Source organism: Ambystoma mexicanum, chromosome 7p, assembly GCF_040938575.1.
Source record: "Ambystoma mexicanum isolate Mex_15411 chromosome 7p, UKY_AmexF1_1, whole genome shotgun sequence".
NCBI classification, from domain to species: Eukaryota; Metazoa; Chordata; class Amphibia; order Caudata; family Ambystomatidae; genus Ambystoma; species Ambystoma mexicanum.
Window position 1 is genome coordinate 573,454,071 of NC_090939.1, and position 15,048 is coordinate 573,469,118.

Sequence of the window (15,048 nt, forward strand, 5' to 3'; positions counted from 1 at the left end):
GGGAACGCCAGGATCGGGGCTTAATGGAAGTTCCGATTCACAAACATTACCAATCACAGTATTGTTTGCAATTGAAATAGGCAAATGAGGGCTAGACGGTAAGTAGGCACCATTGCCGTATACATTTTCTTGCAAGTCGCGATTTCTAGGTATGAGTGGGGTCAACAGACCAATAGATAAACTAATGCGTGAATCCAGGTCAGCCAATGTTTTAATATCAAAGTCGCAATTAAGAGAGTTCCCTTCTTTGGCAGAACCTGAAGACACAGTAGTTGAAGCATTACGTTCTATATTCTGTGCATCCAAGTTCAAATTCTTTGCATCATCATCACCATTTGAGGAGGGTACAATACAGTTGTCAGTCTCATCATTAAGGCCAGTAGGCATCACCATACCAGAACACTTGCCACTTCTCAAACCGCTGGCCATCTTTTGTAATAATTAAATAAGTGCAAGGCGATTTTACACACGCTGGACCTCGCAGTAATCGGTTTTCAGTGTATTTCAGTGTATTCAGAAAAATAGCATGAAACTAACAATGACCTGTCCTACCTTGGTTTAGGTTAATATTACCAGCATGGGGAGGGTGGGTCTTGCAGTCTAAATAAAGAATTATATTATGGCTAAATTCACCCACCCGCCCAGCCGAACAGCCAAACAGCCTGTTACACTTCCAGGCACTTACGGTGCGCGTGCGGTGTGCATGCACTGCTATTTTCAAAGAAAGAGCACCAATCCCGGTGGAAAGGGGGCGGGGCTACCAGCAGCGCCAGGGATTGTGGCTGAAAAAGAGAGGTAGGTAGTGAATGGGACAGAAAAAAATGACTTGGCACAAGCACAAGCACCAAATCCCAGTCACTGACTCCCAGGAAGAGGGCAAAAGTCAAAGATCAAATAGAGGCATTTGCTTCATGCAGTTCCAATGCAGCGTGTTGCGAGTAGCAGGCACATTCTCTTGCCGACGGCTCTCGCAGAAAGTCAACAAATCCAGAGACAGTTGGATCCAGCAACGGCTCCAGCCAAAGAGCCTTTACACTTCCAGCCACTTATATGGTTTAGTTGTAGTGGTAGGGCGCGCATCGGATGGACTAGGTTTTAGACAGAGGACAGAATTTATTTGAGACGTCCCGAGAGGCACCTGTTTATTATTTTCTTAGAAGTTAGGGACCTCGATCATAGCTGTAGAGTCAGTTGAGGTTTCTTTTCCTTGAATAAAACCTGGTCAATTAGGTCTTAATGTCCGCCTCCTATGTCCGACTTACCACAGAACCTTGGGAAACCGTTACGGATTTAAGGCTGTTGCTTGGGCTTTCAACCAAAGAAAGAGAAGCAAAATGCTTGCCTCTGTGTTTTTAATTGATGTTCCTGTACTAAGGGATGTGATTATGTCTCAAAGGGTATGGCAGAACATGCATTTAGCTGTCCCCACTAGCTTTTTTCCAAGTATGGTCACTAAGAAGTCCACGGTACAGACAGACCAGTAAGCAGTTTCACAGTTCTATTAAGGGAAAGTAGCTTGTGCAAATGCCAGACAGGGTAGATGGGCTAAAGCAGGGATGTTCTAAGGAACCAAACAATGGCAGTGTGGCGAAAACCAATTCAGTGAATCGCCTACTACAGAAAGATTGTCCCAAGCCAAAACGTCAGCTACCTATTCTAGAATCCAGGTCCCAGAGCGCGCACATCCATGACAGCGTCCAAAAAAGTCCCAGTGAGTTGTATGTGCCCATCCACCAGGCAAGTCAGAAAGATCACAATAGCTCCTTGAGTCAGATCATGTCCTGCCAGGTTTTGAGGGCATTGGCCATCCTCTGTGAGCAAACGTATGCAACGGTCCATGTTTGCACACCAAATGTGAGTCGCCTCCCTGTTTCTGTACTCGCTGCCCAAGGATTTCCTCTTGTGCCGGTTAAACTATCAATGCAAGGTTTTGTCCTACTGCTGTACATTGATCTGAAATTCCTGCTCCAGGCAACTGTCTTCGTACGGAGCCGAAACTGTTAAACAAGTATCCCGTTCTCTTGTCAGCGTCTTACAAACTGCTATGTGCTCATTTCTCAGAGGTTTACCTCCCCGTCGATGGCCTGGGATTTCCTGTACTGCTATTTTCCCTTCTCTGTTTATAGGTAGGAGATACATTTACCTCTGTGGTTGCTAAAGCCCTGAATTAGTTGCAACCTTTTACATTACTTAGTAAGGACTGGATGGAATTCTGGAAATCTCCCCCCCCCCACCAATTTACCGCCAACAAAGGTTGCATCATGGAGCAGGTTGCTCTCACTTTCCCTGCAGAGTTCCCCCCAGTGCCTCCACAGTGGCTCATTGCAGGTGATTCCATCACAGCACACTATGAAACCTTTTGGCACACAGCAAGCTCTTCGGTTCTGCCAGGATGAAGCTATATTTCAGAATCAATTTTATTCCACATAATGACATACATGTTAATTCCATGAGGCCTCTGCAGATTTTATACTGTCTTTGTGATTTCTTTGACATTATTGTTGCATTTCATAATAGAGATTTACAGTAGATTTGGTTACTTCTTTTACTTTTATTCATAATACTCTGGAGTAATTTCCTTTACCCTTCAAAAGGCTTGTCCGTGTGTATAGTGAGAGGAACAGACTTAAGCAGTTCACCTCAAAGCGGTGAACCTTCTCTATATATCTATGGTCTTTGATATTGTCAGGTATAATTATAGACCTAGAAGTATCATTGTCTCCATACGGACAATACATTGTTGCTTTCTTAATATACATTGTCTCAGTTATTCAGTTTTTAAAGAATAAAGTGGGGTTAATGAACATTTTTGAATTGGCAATAGCATGTATTAATATTTGTATTTTGGTGTGTTCTGTTAAGGCATTATTTGGCGTCTTCTGCAGTATTAGCACCTCACTGCATCTTTCATTGTTTTAGGCTCTCATGTGGGTTCTTGGGCGTTTGTTATGAAATGCTTGTATTCGTCCCTCTAGAGTTTTCCCTATGTGTGAATTATTATGTATGATCTACACTCAAGCATTTGAGTTATGAATTATGCTTTTCTCACCACAAACTGTATCAAATTCTCTTCATACTGGATATCTGATGTTCCATCAGGTTGGAGTCTGAGGGCTGGTGCCCTGTGTGGCGGCTCCTTTGCAATGTTCTGGAATAAGCGCACAATGAGCCCTTCTTTGCACTCTGTACATTGGTATGGTCACTCAGCCATGTGGGTTATCTGATGTCGCTTTAGTTCCTTACACACTTTGTGAACTTATGGAACTTCTCTTCAGTGTGAATCCTCCGATACATGCTCTGAGCTGTGTGCGAAATCTTTCACACACTACTCTCGGAGGTGTGAAATCTGACCAAGTGCTTGCCAAACTACGTACTGAGGGGGCTTCTGCCAAACATGAGTTATCTGATAATCGCACAGCTAAAATATTGTGATGAAAGCTTTTCCCACACATTACAGATTGGCATGAGTGGAGCCATGGATATCACTTCAGTTTGAGGTTTGACCAAAGTGTTGTTGCACTCTGTGCTGTAAGCACTTTATGATGCAATTGTACCTTTTTTGATAGAAGAAAGGTAGGATTTAACTAAAAAAAACATTTGTTCGGATTGAGAACTTCTACTAAAAATCTTTTTAATCATCCCATCATTTGTGTAGTAGACTGCAAATCCACTACAAGCATTGACATGATTTTAAAGAGCTTCTGCAAATCATGGTTAAAAAGGAAACGTTATACTACCAATGCTATTCAACAGTACACACCCAAGGAAGACTGAAAAAATCACTAGAAACTGAATGGCTGTTGAAAAAGACTGAATGGCTGAATAAAAAACAAAAGCACTCAAGTGCAATGAATACATCAATACAGTAAGGAAACAAACCCTAATTAATATTAACTGTACATCACCTCCCCAGAAAGCATACCAAACAAGTAAGTGAAAACTCAGAGTAAAGAATCCAACTCAGCCGCACAAAGTTGGTGCCTCAATCTACTTATGACCTCTACGCATTTTAGAAACAAATGTTTTTTATGCAAATGATTTAATAAAAAGAACCATTATTTCACTTTCCATTTTTATTAAAAAAAACTAAACTTACTGTTATCGGCACATCCTTTGTTCCCGAATTTAACAAATGAAGATTTAAAACTTTTGGCACATCTGTGAAAAAGAAAATTAATGCTTTTAACATAACCACATTTCAATTTATTATCAAACAAGAAACATTTTCTATTCTTGACTCCACAGGTTATTTGATTGACAGTTGAAAGCAGGTTTGCTTTTTGTGATTTAACATGATTAATATTTAAGAGGATGATGCTCATTTGCTAATTCATTATTGTTTTCACCTCAATGAAATTGTATGTGATAATGCGAACTAATAAAATTTAGATCACAAACACATATAGAAAACTTCTAATAATAATGACCAACTGGACTTTACATTGTTACGGTAAAATAATTTGGTCAATGTTTGCGATTCAAACGTACGAAAACAAATCTAAGTTAAATAACCACAAGTCACCCATTCCCCTCTACACCTAACCGAATACCCAACAAAAACATAGCACACGCTTTACAAAAGAAAAGTTGCATAGGGGATATCCAATTCCAATTACTGAAAATCTTTCAATACCCACTGCCGACACAGAGATAAAAAGGTTTCCACTTGCTATACCCTTAAGCAATTCAGCAACCATACACCCAACGCAACCTTTTTCATTTAACACCAACATCTTTGAACTATCCATTTTGTCACCCAACATTACAGAAATATTCCACAAAGATCATAATCCTGTATCCAGACGTTTGAGAAAAAAAGTTACTATGCCTCTACAAAGAGCCAGTAATCCATGTAATGTCTACTAATCAATGGAATGTCACCAAGAGCAAAACATTTTCTCAACCCCATGCTAGCAAAGAAGTGAATCCTGATCTCAAGTGAACAACTCAAAAACGAGAGGCGGGGCGCGCAAGAGAGGCGGGGCACGCGCGCAAGAGAGGTGGGGTGCGCGCAAACTCGAGAGGCGGGGCGCGCACACGCGAGAGGCGGGGCGCGCCCACGCAAGAGAGAGAGGGAGGCGGGGCGCGCACACGCGATAGAGAGAGAGAGAGAGAGAGAGAGAGGCGGGGCACGCACACGCGAGAGAGAGAGAGAGGCCGGGCGCGCACACGCGAGAGAGAGGCCGGGCGTGCACACGCGAGAGAGAGGCGGGGCGTGCACACGCGAGAGAGAGGCGGGGCGTGCACACGCGAGAGAGAGAGAGAGGCGGGGAGCGCACACGCGAGAGAGAGAGAGGCGGGGAGCGCACACGCGAGAGAGAGAGAGGAGGTGCACGCGAGAGAGAGAGAGAGAGGCGGGGCGCGCGCGCAAGAGAGGCGGGGCGCTCGCGCAAGAGAGGCGGGGCGCGCGCGCAAGAGAGGCGGGGCGCGCTCGAGAGAGAAAGAGGCGGGGTGCGCGCGCTCGAGAGAGAAAGAGGCGGGGTGCGCGCGCTCGAGAGAGAGAAAGAGGCGGGGTGCGTGCGCTCGAGAGAGAAAGAGGCGGGGCGCGCACACGAGAGAGAGAAAGAGGCGGGGCGCGCACACGAGAGAGAGAGAGGCGGGGCGCGCGTGCGAGAGGCGGGGCGCGCGTGCGAGAGGCGGGGCGCGCGCGGGCGAGGCGGGGCGCGCGCGCGAGAGGCGGGGCGCGCGCGCGCGAGGCGGGGCGCGCGAGAGGCGGGGCGCGCGCGAGAGAGGCAGGGCACGCACGCGAGAGAGGCAGGGCACGCACGCGAGAGAGGCAGGGCGTGCACGCGAGAGAGGCAGTATCACGTTTTTAACAGTCACCAGAAAGCTGTGTGCAAAAATGTTGCACGGCTGAAGTTGCCCAGGAGAACACAGCCCAATCAAAGTCAATCTAAGGAACAAGTTACTTACCTGTAACTGTTGTTCTCCAGCATGGGTCTGGCATGGATTCACATGCTCATGAATATTTCCTGTCAGGCTGGGAATCCTCTGTAAAGAAAAAATCAGTATCAGTTTCGTTTCTGATCTGTCTTTCTTAGTAGTAACCAATCACTGGTCTCTGGGTCATACTGCCCCCAGCCAATGACTGCCCTCTCCCTATGCCCCGCCCCTGGCAGCCATCCTCAGATTTGGTAGCACGTAAAGTGGCAGTATGAACAAGTGAAGAGCCGCAGAGGGGAAGGAGGGAGGGTTCGCATATGTATCCATGCCAGTACCCATGCTGTAGAACAACAGTTACAGGTAAGTAACTTGTTCCTTCTCCAGCATAGAGTCTGGCATGGATTCACATGCTCATGAATATAAGAATACATAGCAGTACACACATGCACATCCACGGGAGGTGGCAAGGCTCAACATTAAGCATTAGATAAAACTCAACATTAAGCATCTCTTACCTCCTCACCAGGCTCACCTTAAGCGAACAGGTTGCGCAGCACTGCCTGGCCGACTCTGGACTCCTCCCTGGAATCCCGGTCAACGCGGTAGAATCTCGTGAAGGTGCGCGTCGACCTCCACGTAGCAGCCCTGCAGATGTCCAGCAGGGGCACACCAGACAAGAACGCCGTGGTAGCAGCGATCACTCTGGTCGAATGGGCTCTTGGACGGCCGGGCAACGGTCGGTTTGCCAACCGATGACAGTGCATGATGCAGCCGGCGAGCCATCTGGAAATGGAAGCCTTCGAGAGAGCCTTCCCTTGGTTCAGAGGTCCAAAGTACACAAACAGCTGTGATGTCTTCCGAAAACTCTTTGTTCGGTCTACGTAGAACTTCAACGCTCTAGCTACATCCGGCGAGTGCTTAGTCCTCTCGGCTGGCGACGAAGGCGACGGGAAAAAGACTGGTAACACCAAGGGCTCGTTGAGATGGAAGTCCGACGGCACCTTGGGCATGAAGGAGGGGTGCGTCCTCAGCACCACCCTTGTCTCCTGGAAAGTCAAGTATGGAGGCTTGCAGAAAAGGGCCTGAATCTCTCCCTCGCGTCGTGCAGAGGTGATGGCCACAGGAACGCTGTCTTCCACGACAGGAACGTCAATGGAGCCGAATGCAAGGGCTCAAATGGCGGGCCAATGAGCCTGGTCAGCACCACGTTGAGTTCCCACGCCGGGGCTGGATCCTTCACCGGCGGGATCGATCGGAACAGTCCTTTCATAAACTCCTTCACCAGGCGATGAGACCACAGGGACAACCGTCCTGCAGTTCTGGTCTATCGGGAAATCGCTGCCAGATGCATCTTGATGGAAGCGTGAACTAGTCCAGCTTTGGCCAGCAACAGTAAGTACGGTAGCACTTGAGGGACTGTAATCTGTAGAGGGTTAATCTTCTGTGCATGGCACCAGACAGAGAACCTCTTCCACTTGTGTCCGTAGCGCTTGAGAGTTAAGGACGCCCTGGCCTTTGCAAGAACCTCTCTGCAGTCAGCTGTGATATCGTACCCTCCAAACTCTAGTGCTGCAGGAGCCAGGCATGCAAGTTCAGCGACTCCGGGTCGTGATGAAGAATGGTGCCTCCTTGTCTGGAGAGAAGATCTGCGTCCGTCGACAGTTTGACTGGTGGGGACGCTGACAAGTCCAGAAGGTCCGGGAACCATATCTGTCTCGGCCACCTCGGTGCAACGAGGATCATCCTGCACCGGGACCTCTTGAGTTGGTTGATGAGCCTGAGCGGCAACGGCAGGAACGCATACAGGAACAGGAAGTCCCAGGGGAACGAGAAAGCATCGCCCATGCTCCTCGGCTGGGGGAACCTGCTGGCGAACCTCTGCCATTTGGAGGTCGTCGCAAACAGGTCGATTTGGGGTTTGCCCCATCGCCGGAAGAGTTGATCCACTTGATCCTGGCGTAGTTCCCACTCGTGGCACATGAGTGAGTCGGCAATGGTGTTTTTTATCCCTTCTAGATGAAAAGGCACCAGAAACATCCCCTGGGCAATGATCCAGTGTCACAGATCCTGGGCTTCCTTGGACAGGGCTGGGGATCTGGCTCCTCCCTGCTTCCGGATGTAGAACATTGTGGTTGTAACGCTCACCTGGTTCCCACGGAGGCGCGGCGTCGAAGGCGCAGAACTCTGAAGATGGACAGGAAGGGCCCCTCTATTCTGGCTTCCCTGGCTCGTTGGATACCCTCCTGTGCGTGAAAAGGGAGTATTACCAACTGTGGAACAATGCTCAAGCCTCCCACTCCCTTCCAACCCTCCACGATACCTCCTCCACGATTCCCCGTGAAGCCTCACCTTAGGGTTTGGAAGGATGAGCTCTCCATCCTGCTTCTGATGCAGGGGCGCGTTGAAACCCAGTTACTTCACTGGATTGAGGATTGATGGGAGTTCAGGTAAGCTTGACTGTTCAGGTAAGGCGCTGTAAAAGTTCTGTTCAAAAGTTCAAGCTTAATAATAATGTTCGTTGTCTAATTGCAGCAAGCGCTAATGCTTATGTCTTTTTCCCCTTAGGGGCCGGGGTTCGGAGTGCCGGAGATATGGCGCCGACCCGAAGTGAAACAGTTCTGGATGAGCGCTCAGGTAATGTCTTTGCATTCGCTCATTCAATGTCTTTGTCTTTGTTTCCGATAGGGGCCGGGGTCCGGAGATGCCAGGAAGCGGCAGGACCCGAAATGCAGTGGGAATAATCCAACAGGTAAGACTTAAAAGGAAACTGAGCTTTCCTTATTCCTTTTCTCCCTCTCACCTTTGTTCTTGTCTTTTTTCCTCTAGGCGCCGGGGCGTAGCTGAATCCGGAAGATCGCTGCTGAAGATGGAAGCGCCTTGCAAAGGTGAGTAAAATGCAGCGCTGCAGCGATCGAAACGAAATGCCTTTAAAATGATGTCTTCCTTTTCAGGGCCTTTGGAGAAATGACTCCGGGATGCAGATTTAGCAGGTAAGGGCTTTTCTTCTCCTATTCTCTTCCTTTCTCCCCTTGCAGGTGTTCCAGGGTGCTGGCAGGCGTGGCTGAAGTCAGGATGCAGGAGCTGACACGGTGAGCGTCCAGCTGCTAGGTGCAGAACAACGCAAAGCATGTGTGGCTGTTCGGGTGGGGTTTAAATAGCCTTGGAAGAAGTTCCTGGTATGTATCCTTCCACCAATCAGGTATGTATCCTTCCCCGACCACACCCGGGTGGTGAAGTAGTCCTACAGGTTAAGTAGTCCCATTCAGGCCTCAAGAGGACCTGGATGAAGCAGCAAGGTCTGCATCAGGTAAGTGTGCACCCAAGCACTTAAACACATATCCTCTTCTATGAGCCTGGCGCCTACGGCGCCAGGACTAGGGTCCGCTATGAGCCTGGCGCCTAAGGCGCCAGGACTGAGTCCAAAGGGCCCCGACTTGGGCCCGCTGAGACTTCCCTGGGGAAAATGATGTCTGCCTCTGGGGTTGCTGGGCCTCGCCTGGCTCCTTAGAGGTAGGCATCATGACAGTGGTGGTGTTGTCGTTGAAGATCCTCACCACCTTGCCCTTGAGGACGGGAGGAATGATTTGAGGGCCCAGAACACTGCTCGACGCTCCAGTATGTTGATGTGGAGCGGCTTCTCCTGCGCGAGCCACAGGCCACTCGCGTGAAGATCTCCAGTGTGCGCTCCCCTCCCCTCCAGGGAGGCATCCGTTGTCACCGTCACCTGGTATGCTGGGGTCTGAAAGTCCGTGCCCACGGCGAGATGCGCGCGGGTGCCCCACCATCGAATTGCTTGGCGGAATACTTGGTTGAGCGAGATCTTGTCCTCAAAGATGCCCCTCGCTTGCATCCAACGGGCGTCGAGGAACTCCTGCAGAGGACGCATCCAAAGCCTGCACAGGCGCACCAGATCGATGCAAGAGGACATCATCCCGAGAAGGGACTTGATGGACCTCACTTTGGCCACGTCCGCAGCCAGCAGACGCAGTACCTTGCCCAGGATGGCCTGAGTTCTATCCTCCGACGGCGAGGCCAACTGCAGTACTGTATCAAGCTTGGCTCCCAGAAACAGCGCGACCTGTGACGGAACCAGGTGGGATTTGGGGAAGTTGATGGAGAATCCCAGGTCCGTGAGCAGCCAGACGGTCTTTGCTGTGTGTTCGACGGCGAGCTCCCTTGTCCCTGCTCGGATGAGCCAGTCGTCCAGGTAGGAGTAGACGTGAATCCCCTGCAGGCGCAGCCGGGCCGTCACTGGTGCTAGGCACTTGGTGAACACCCTGGGCGCCAACTTCAATCCGAATGGGAGGGCCTTGAACTGGTAGTGCCACCCTTGGACTACGAACCTGAGAAACTTTCAGTGTCCTTTTATGATGGGGATGTGAAAGTACGCTTCCTCCAGATCCAACGACGATAGGAAGTCGCCTTCCTCCAGCTGGCCCAGCACGTGCTGGAGGGTGACCATCCGGAACTTCTGTGCCTTGTTGCATTTATTTAGGATGGGAGGCCAACCTCCTGTCTTCTTTCTGACGAGGAAGTATCTTGAGCATACTCCGGAGCCCCGGAGCCTCTTTGGGACGAGCTTTCTGGAGCATCGCCCTTACCTCTAACAGCATTTGAGGGATGTGGTTTTCCTTCCTGGCCACTGGTGGAATTCATGGGCACTTCTTTAGAAATTCCAGAGTGTGCCCGTGGGCCAGGGCATCCAGCACCCAACTTTGTCAGCCGGCCTCCCACCGGGGTGCTTCGGTGGGGGCCCGACGCGACGGCCGGTTCAGTCTTGCTTGGAAGCAGCCTTGCCGCCTTGTCCTCCCTGGCGACGACGGCGAGATCCACCCGACTTGCCTCGTCCCCTGTAGGCTTCTTGCGACGAGGAGCAGGCCGCCCGACGGTAGGTCGAGGAGCCGCAGCCGAATCCTTTGGAGGCACCTTACTTGCCTCCGGAGTTCCGAAAGGGCGGCCGCCGTTGCTGCAGAACTCCCAAGGCCCGAGCCGTCTCCGCGTCGGTCTTGATGGCCTGCAGCGACTCATCCACAGTCTTTCCAAACAGATTCTTCCCGTCGAAGGGCATGTCCAAAACCTTGGCTTGCACGTCCTGGTGGAAATCCGTCGCCTTGAGCCATCCCCACCATCGAAGGCAAACGCTGTTGCCCAACTGGCAGAAACTGGTGTCGGCAATGTCCGTGGCCACAGTTATGGCGTGGTCCGACGCCACCTCACCCTCCTGTAGGATCGCCAGGGCCTCAGCCCTCTTGTCGTCCGGGAGGAAGTCCAACAGGGGGGCGATCTTGTACCACAATTCCCCGTCGTAGCGGGCCACAATCGCTAGGGCGTTGACCTTCATAATAGTCGTTGCAGCCGACGAGATGACTCGTCGTCCCACAGCGTCCAGCTTCTTTCCCTCGCCGTCCGGTGGGGAAGTTGAGGATGAAGCCGATGCACCCCCCGCTTTCTTCTTGGGAGCTGCTGAGACGACCGAATCCGGGGTCGGCTGTGCCCTAAGGCACAACGGGGAGGCGTCGGGGACCCAGTACTTCTTCTCGTACCGGTCCCTCTTGGCAGGTGTCATGGACGGGTTCTTGAGGAGGGCAAGACCCTCGTCCCAGATGTCATCCAGCAACGGCACCGCGAGGACCGTCTTCCTCTTGGCCTCGTGCCTTTGGTAGAGGAAGCCTTCCTCCTTCTACTCAGGGCAGAGCTGAAAAAAATCAGATGCCCTGGCAATCATGGCGTGGAAGGAGCCAATCTCGTCGGACAGGGACGCCCGAGGAATCGGAGATGGGAGGCCAGTCCCCTCGTCACCGCCGTTGTCATCTGTCCCCGTCGTGGCCGTGTCGGTTCACGTGTCATCGCTCGGGATCGGGGAAGGCAACAAAGGCTGAGAAGGCCGTGAGGGCTGAAGGGGCACTGGATGAATTCTCCTCTTGTTCGGAGGGCTTCCCGACTGAACTGGTACAGCTGGGTCGTCCGTCGGGGGTAGGGGCAGTCTCGTCCTTATCTCCGTGCATAAGGATTGGATTGCCGTCAAAATGGCCGCCGAGTTGTCCTGAGGCTCGGGTTGCGACGGGCATGCCGGGAGCGACGGTTGTTCCTCCACGGGAACCTCGTCGGCGTTGCCACCCTCGCTCTCGTCGTCCCCCTCCTCGGGATTCCTCCCGTGGGGCTGGGCCTCTTCCAAATTCTCGGTCAGTTCCTCCTCGGAGGTTGTGTCCGTAATGGCCACCGCCCTCCCTCTTTTTCCACCGGGATCTTCACGGGGGTCTTCTCAATGGCCTTAAAAGAGGATTCTCTCTGCAGAGGCAGGGAATCTCTGGGCCCCGAGGTCGCCTCCACTGGGATAGCCTCCACAGGCTTCGCCAGGGCCGTAGCGACTCCCTCGATAAAGGACTTAGACGGGTGAATCAAGGCCTTCACCACCTTGTGCGCGCTTGAGGCCTTCACCTTAGGGGGAGGGTCAGCGCCTCGCTCCCCCTCGGCCGGTTCCTTCGAGATCGACCGGGGCCTCTCCAGAAGCTTAGCTGGGTTCTCGGATTTTCTCTTCCCCGAGCCAGAGCATTGGCTCGCGGTTGATGGCGTCGGTGAAGGTGCGCCCTGCCTGGCAGCCGAGGAGCTCGACCGTTCGGCACTCCCGGTGCCCGAAGACTCGCAGTGCTTTGCCTTCTGTTGGGCCCCCGTCGCCTGGGAGCCCTCAAAGGACTTCGAAGACCGCTCGGACGACGACTACTTCTCACCTGCTGGGCTCTTGGCCTTCCAGCCAGTTGGAGAGACAGGTCCGGCGATCCCTCATAGTCCGATCAGACATGTTCATTTAAAACGCAGTCCTTCTCCACGCGCGTTTTGTCCTTGTGGAGGCAGTAAATGCATTTCGAATGCTCGTCCATCTTGAACAGATTTTGTAGGTTGCATCCAGGGAAGATCCTGAACAGTTTGCCGGGAGCCGAGCTTCCCTTCTCCAGGGCCATGTTCTTCTCGTCCACAAGGTAGGCCTCAGAAACTGCTGGAATCCTCCAAGAAGTGTAACTCGATGAAAACTTCACCCTTGAGGGCCATAGATGAATCCAAAACGGGTCCCCATTGATCAGAAGTAGAAACGGTGGAGCTTGAGGCTTGATTAAACTGAAAAATGAGAAATCTTTTTGAAAAAGCGCAAAACGCAATAAAAGCTCGGGAGCTATAGCACGAGGACTCTCAACACTTGAGCGTGCGGTAAAAATCTGAGGATGGCCGCCAGGGGAGGGCTTAGGGAGAGGGCAGTCATTGGCTGGGGACAGTATGACCCAGAGACCAGTGATTGGTTACTACTAAGCAAGACATATCAGAAACGAAACTGATACTGATTTTTTCTTTACCGAGGATTCCCAGCCTGACAGGGAATATTCATGAGCATGTGAATCCATGCCAGACCCCATGCTGGAGAAGAGATACTTTCGAGGCCAATGAGCTAGGGACCTGGGTGCACGAGAAGTATTGGCAGAGAAACAGAAATCAAATACAGTTAATTAAAATGCAGCCACAGTATGGTATAGGTTTTCAGACAACACTTGGCAGCAAGGCGTGAGAAGGGAGCTGGGAGGCCAGAGCATTGGGGTAGGGGTTATGGGGCACGTGACAGGGAACCGCTCAGCGGGGGAGGTTTCTGTGACCAGAGTGTGCAACATTGTACAGTGTCCTTGCTGATGTCCGTAGGGCACATCATTGGCCGGACTCTGGTGTGAATGTCTTGCCCCTGGCCATCTCAAGCAATTTTGTATATTGGATATTGCCAATCAATGGCAAACATATTTTTGACTGAGCAGCACCACGCTATTGATGGGCAGAGTGGAAGATTTGAGACATCACAAGCTGTGTTCATGTGATTTTGATCAAAAAGTGTATTGTCCAATTAAAGTCACCTAACATATATTTGGATATAGGGGACTGATGTAGTCCCACCAATCAGCAGCTCCTGTGTCCTGCCTTAAAAATCAAACTAAAATGTTGTATGGTAATTTTGCAAATTATGTAGCAAATGTTCAGTCGCAGTGGGCGTCGTTGACAGCTCATTTCATTCAGTTCAGTTCCACAAGACTGTCTGAACTGTACTTCTTAGCTGTTTGGGTCCAATACATTTGCGTTACTTCTTCCTTGGTGTACGCTCCTTTTTTGGATTTGCTTTTGTTCCTGTGATACATTTTACCAGAGGTCCCCTGGTACACTTGTCCCCAAAGGCGGAGTCACTCCCAATGCGGTTCCACTTGTCCAAACCCCGAAGGAGGGTCTTGCGGAGCAGGCTCACCTGCCTGGCCTTAAAGAGGGTGGCTATCCCTTGGGGAGAAGGGACAAATACCGGTGATTTATCACAACAGTCAATTGTTCTTATATAGTGAGGCAAGCGGAACCCTGGCTGGATTCAGCTCCGGCATGTCCTTGATTGACACATGAATCAATTAGGACATGCCGGAGCTGAATCCATCTGGGGATCCACTTGTACCACTATATAAGAACAATTGACTGTACACATTCTGGAATGCATCATGACAATATGAACTGCAAAAAGTGATACTCACTTATCCGGAAGACGTCCAAAGATAGAATCAAATAGAATCACTGCATACCTAGGAGCTCAATTAATAAGTGTTAAGTCTCTCAACTATGGCATTTTAGGCAACATGGCTCTAGTATATATGGTCTGAGCAATCAGGATTTAAAATTAATGAGAATTTTTTGGGGGCGTGATCTCTATTTCTTGCATTCATGTGATAATTGATGGCTAGGTTAGCCTTGAAAAAGACCGGAGGGTCGAAACACGTATTGGCGATTATCAATCAATGTAAGAAAACTTGATTAGAATCTAATAAAGTACCTATGAACGCTGCATTTCAATTCTCAGTCTGAATATTAACATTTTATTGATTACATGTACTATATGTATAATTATATATAAATATAAGCATATTTGCACATGTTGAAATACTGCAGTTTAATGTATGCAATTTGTTTTCCACTGCATATTTTAATCAGAAGATGAAGACATTATCTGGTATTATGCAATTAATTGCCAGACTTATAACCCCGAAATAGCTATCCTACTATAGTGACAATGTATGCAACAAGGGCAACGTACACTATGTACTGTATGAAGCCTGAACGCTACATACATGAATACATTTGCATATCTATAAACTGTTC

At 50.2% G+C, this 15,048-nt stretch overlaps 1 protein-coding gene across 1 annotated transcript in view; it reads right to left on the bottom strand.

Annotated features, from left to right (window-relative positions):
• TMEM131 (transmembrane protein 131) overlaps positions 1-15,048 on the bottom strand; it is a 2,512,175-nt gene that overhangs the window by 1,578,053 nt on the left and 919,074 nt on the right. The window contains exon 11 of the mRNA XM_069636582.1: positions 4,097-4,158. Within this exon, the coding sequence (XP_069492683.1) occupies positions 4,097-4,158 (62 nt within the window). The remainder of the gene's footprint in view (positions 1-4,096; positions 4,159-15,048) is intronic.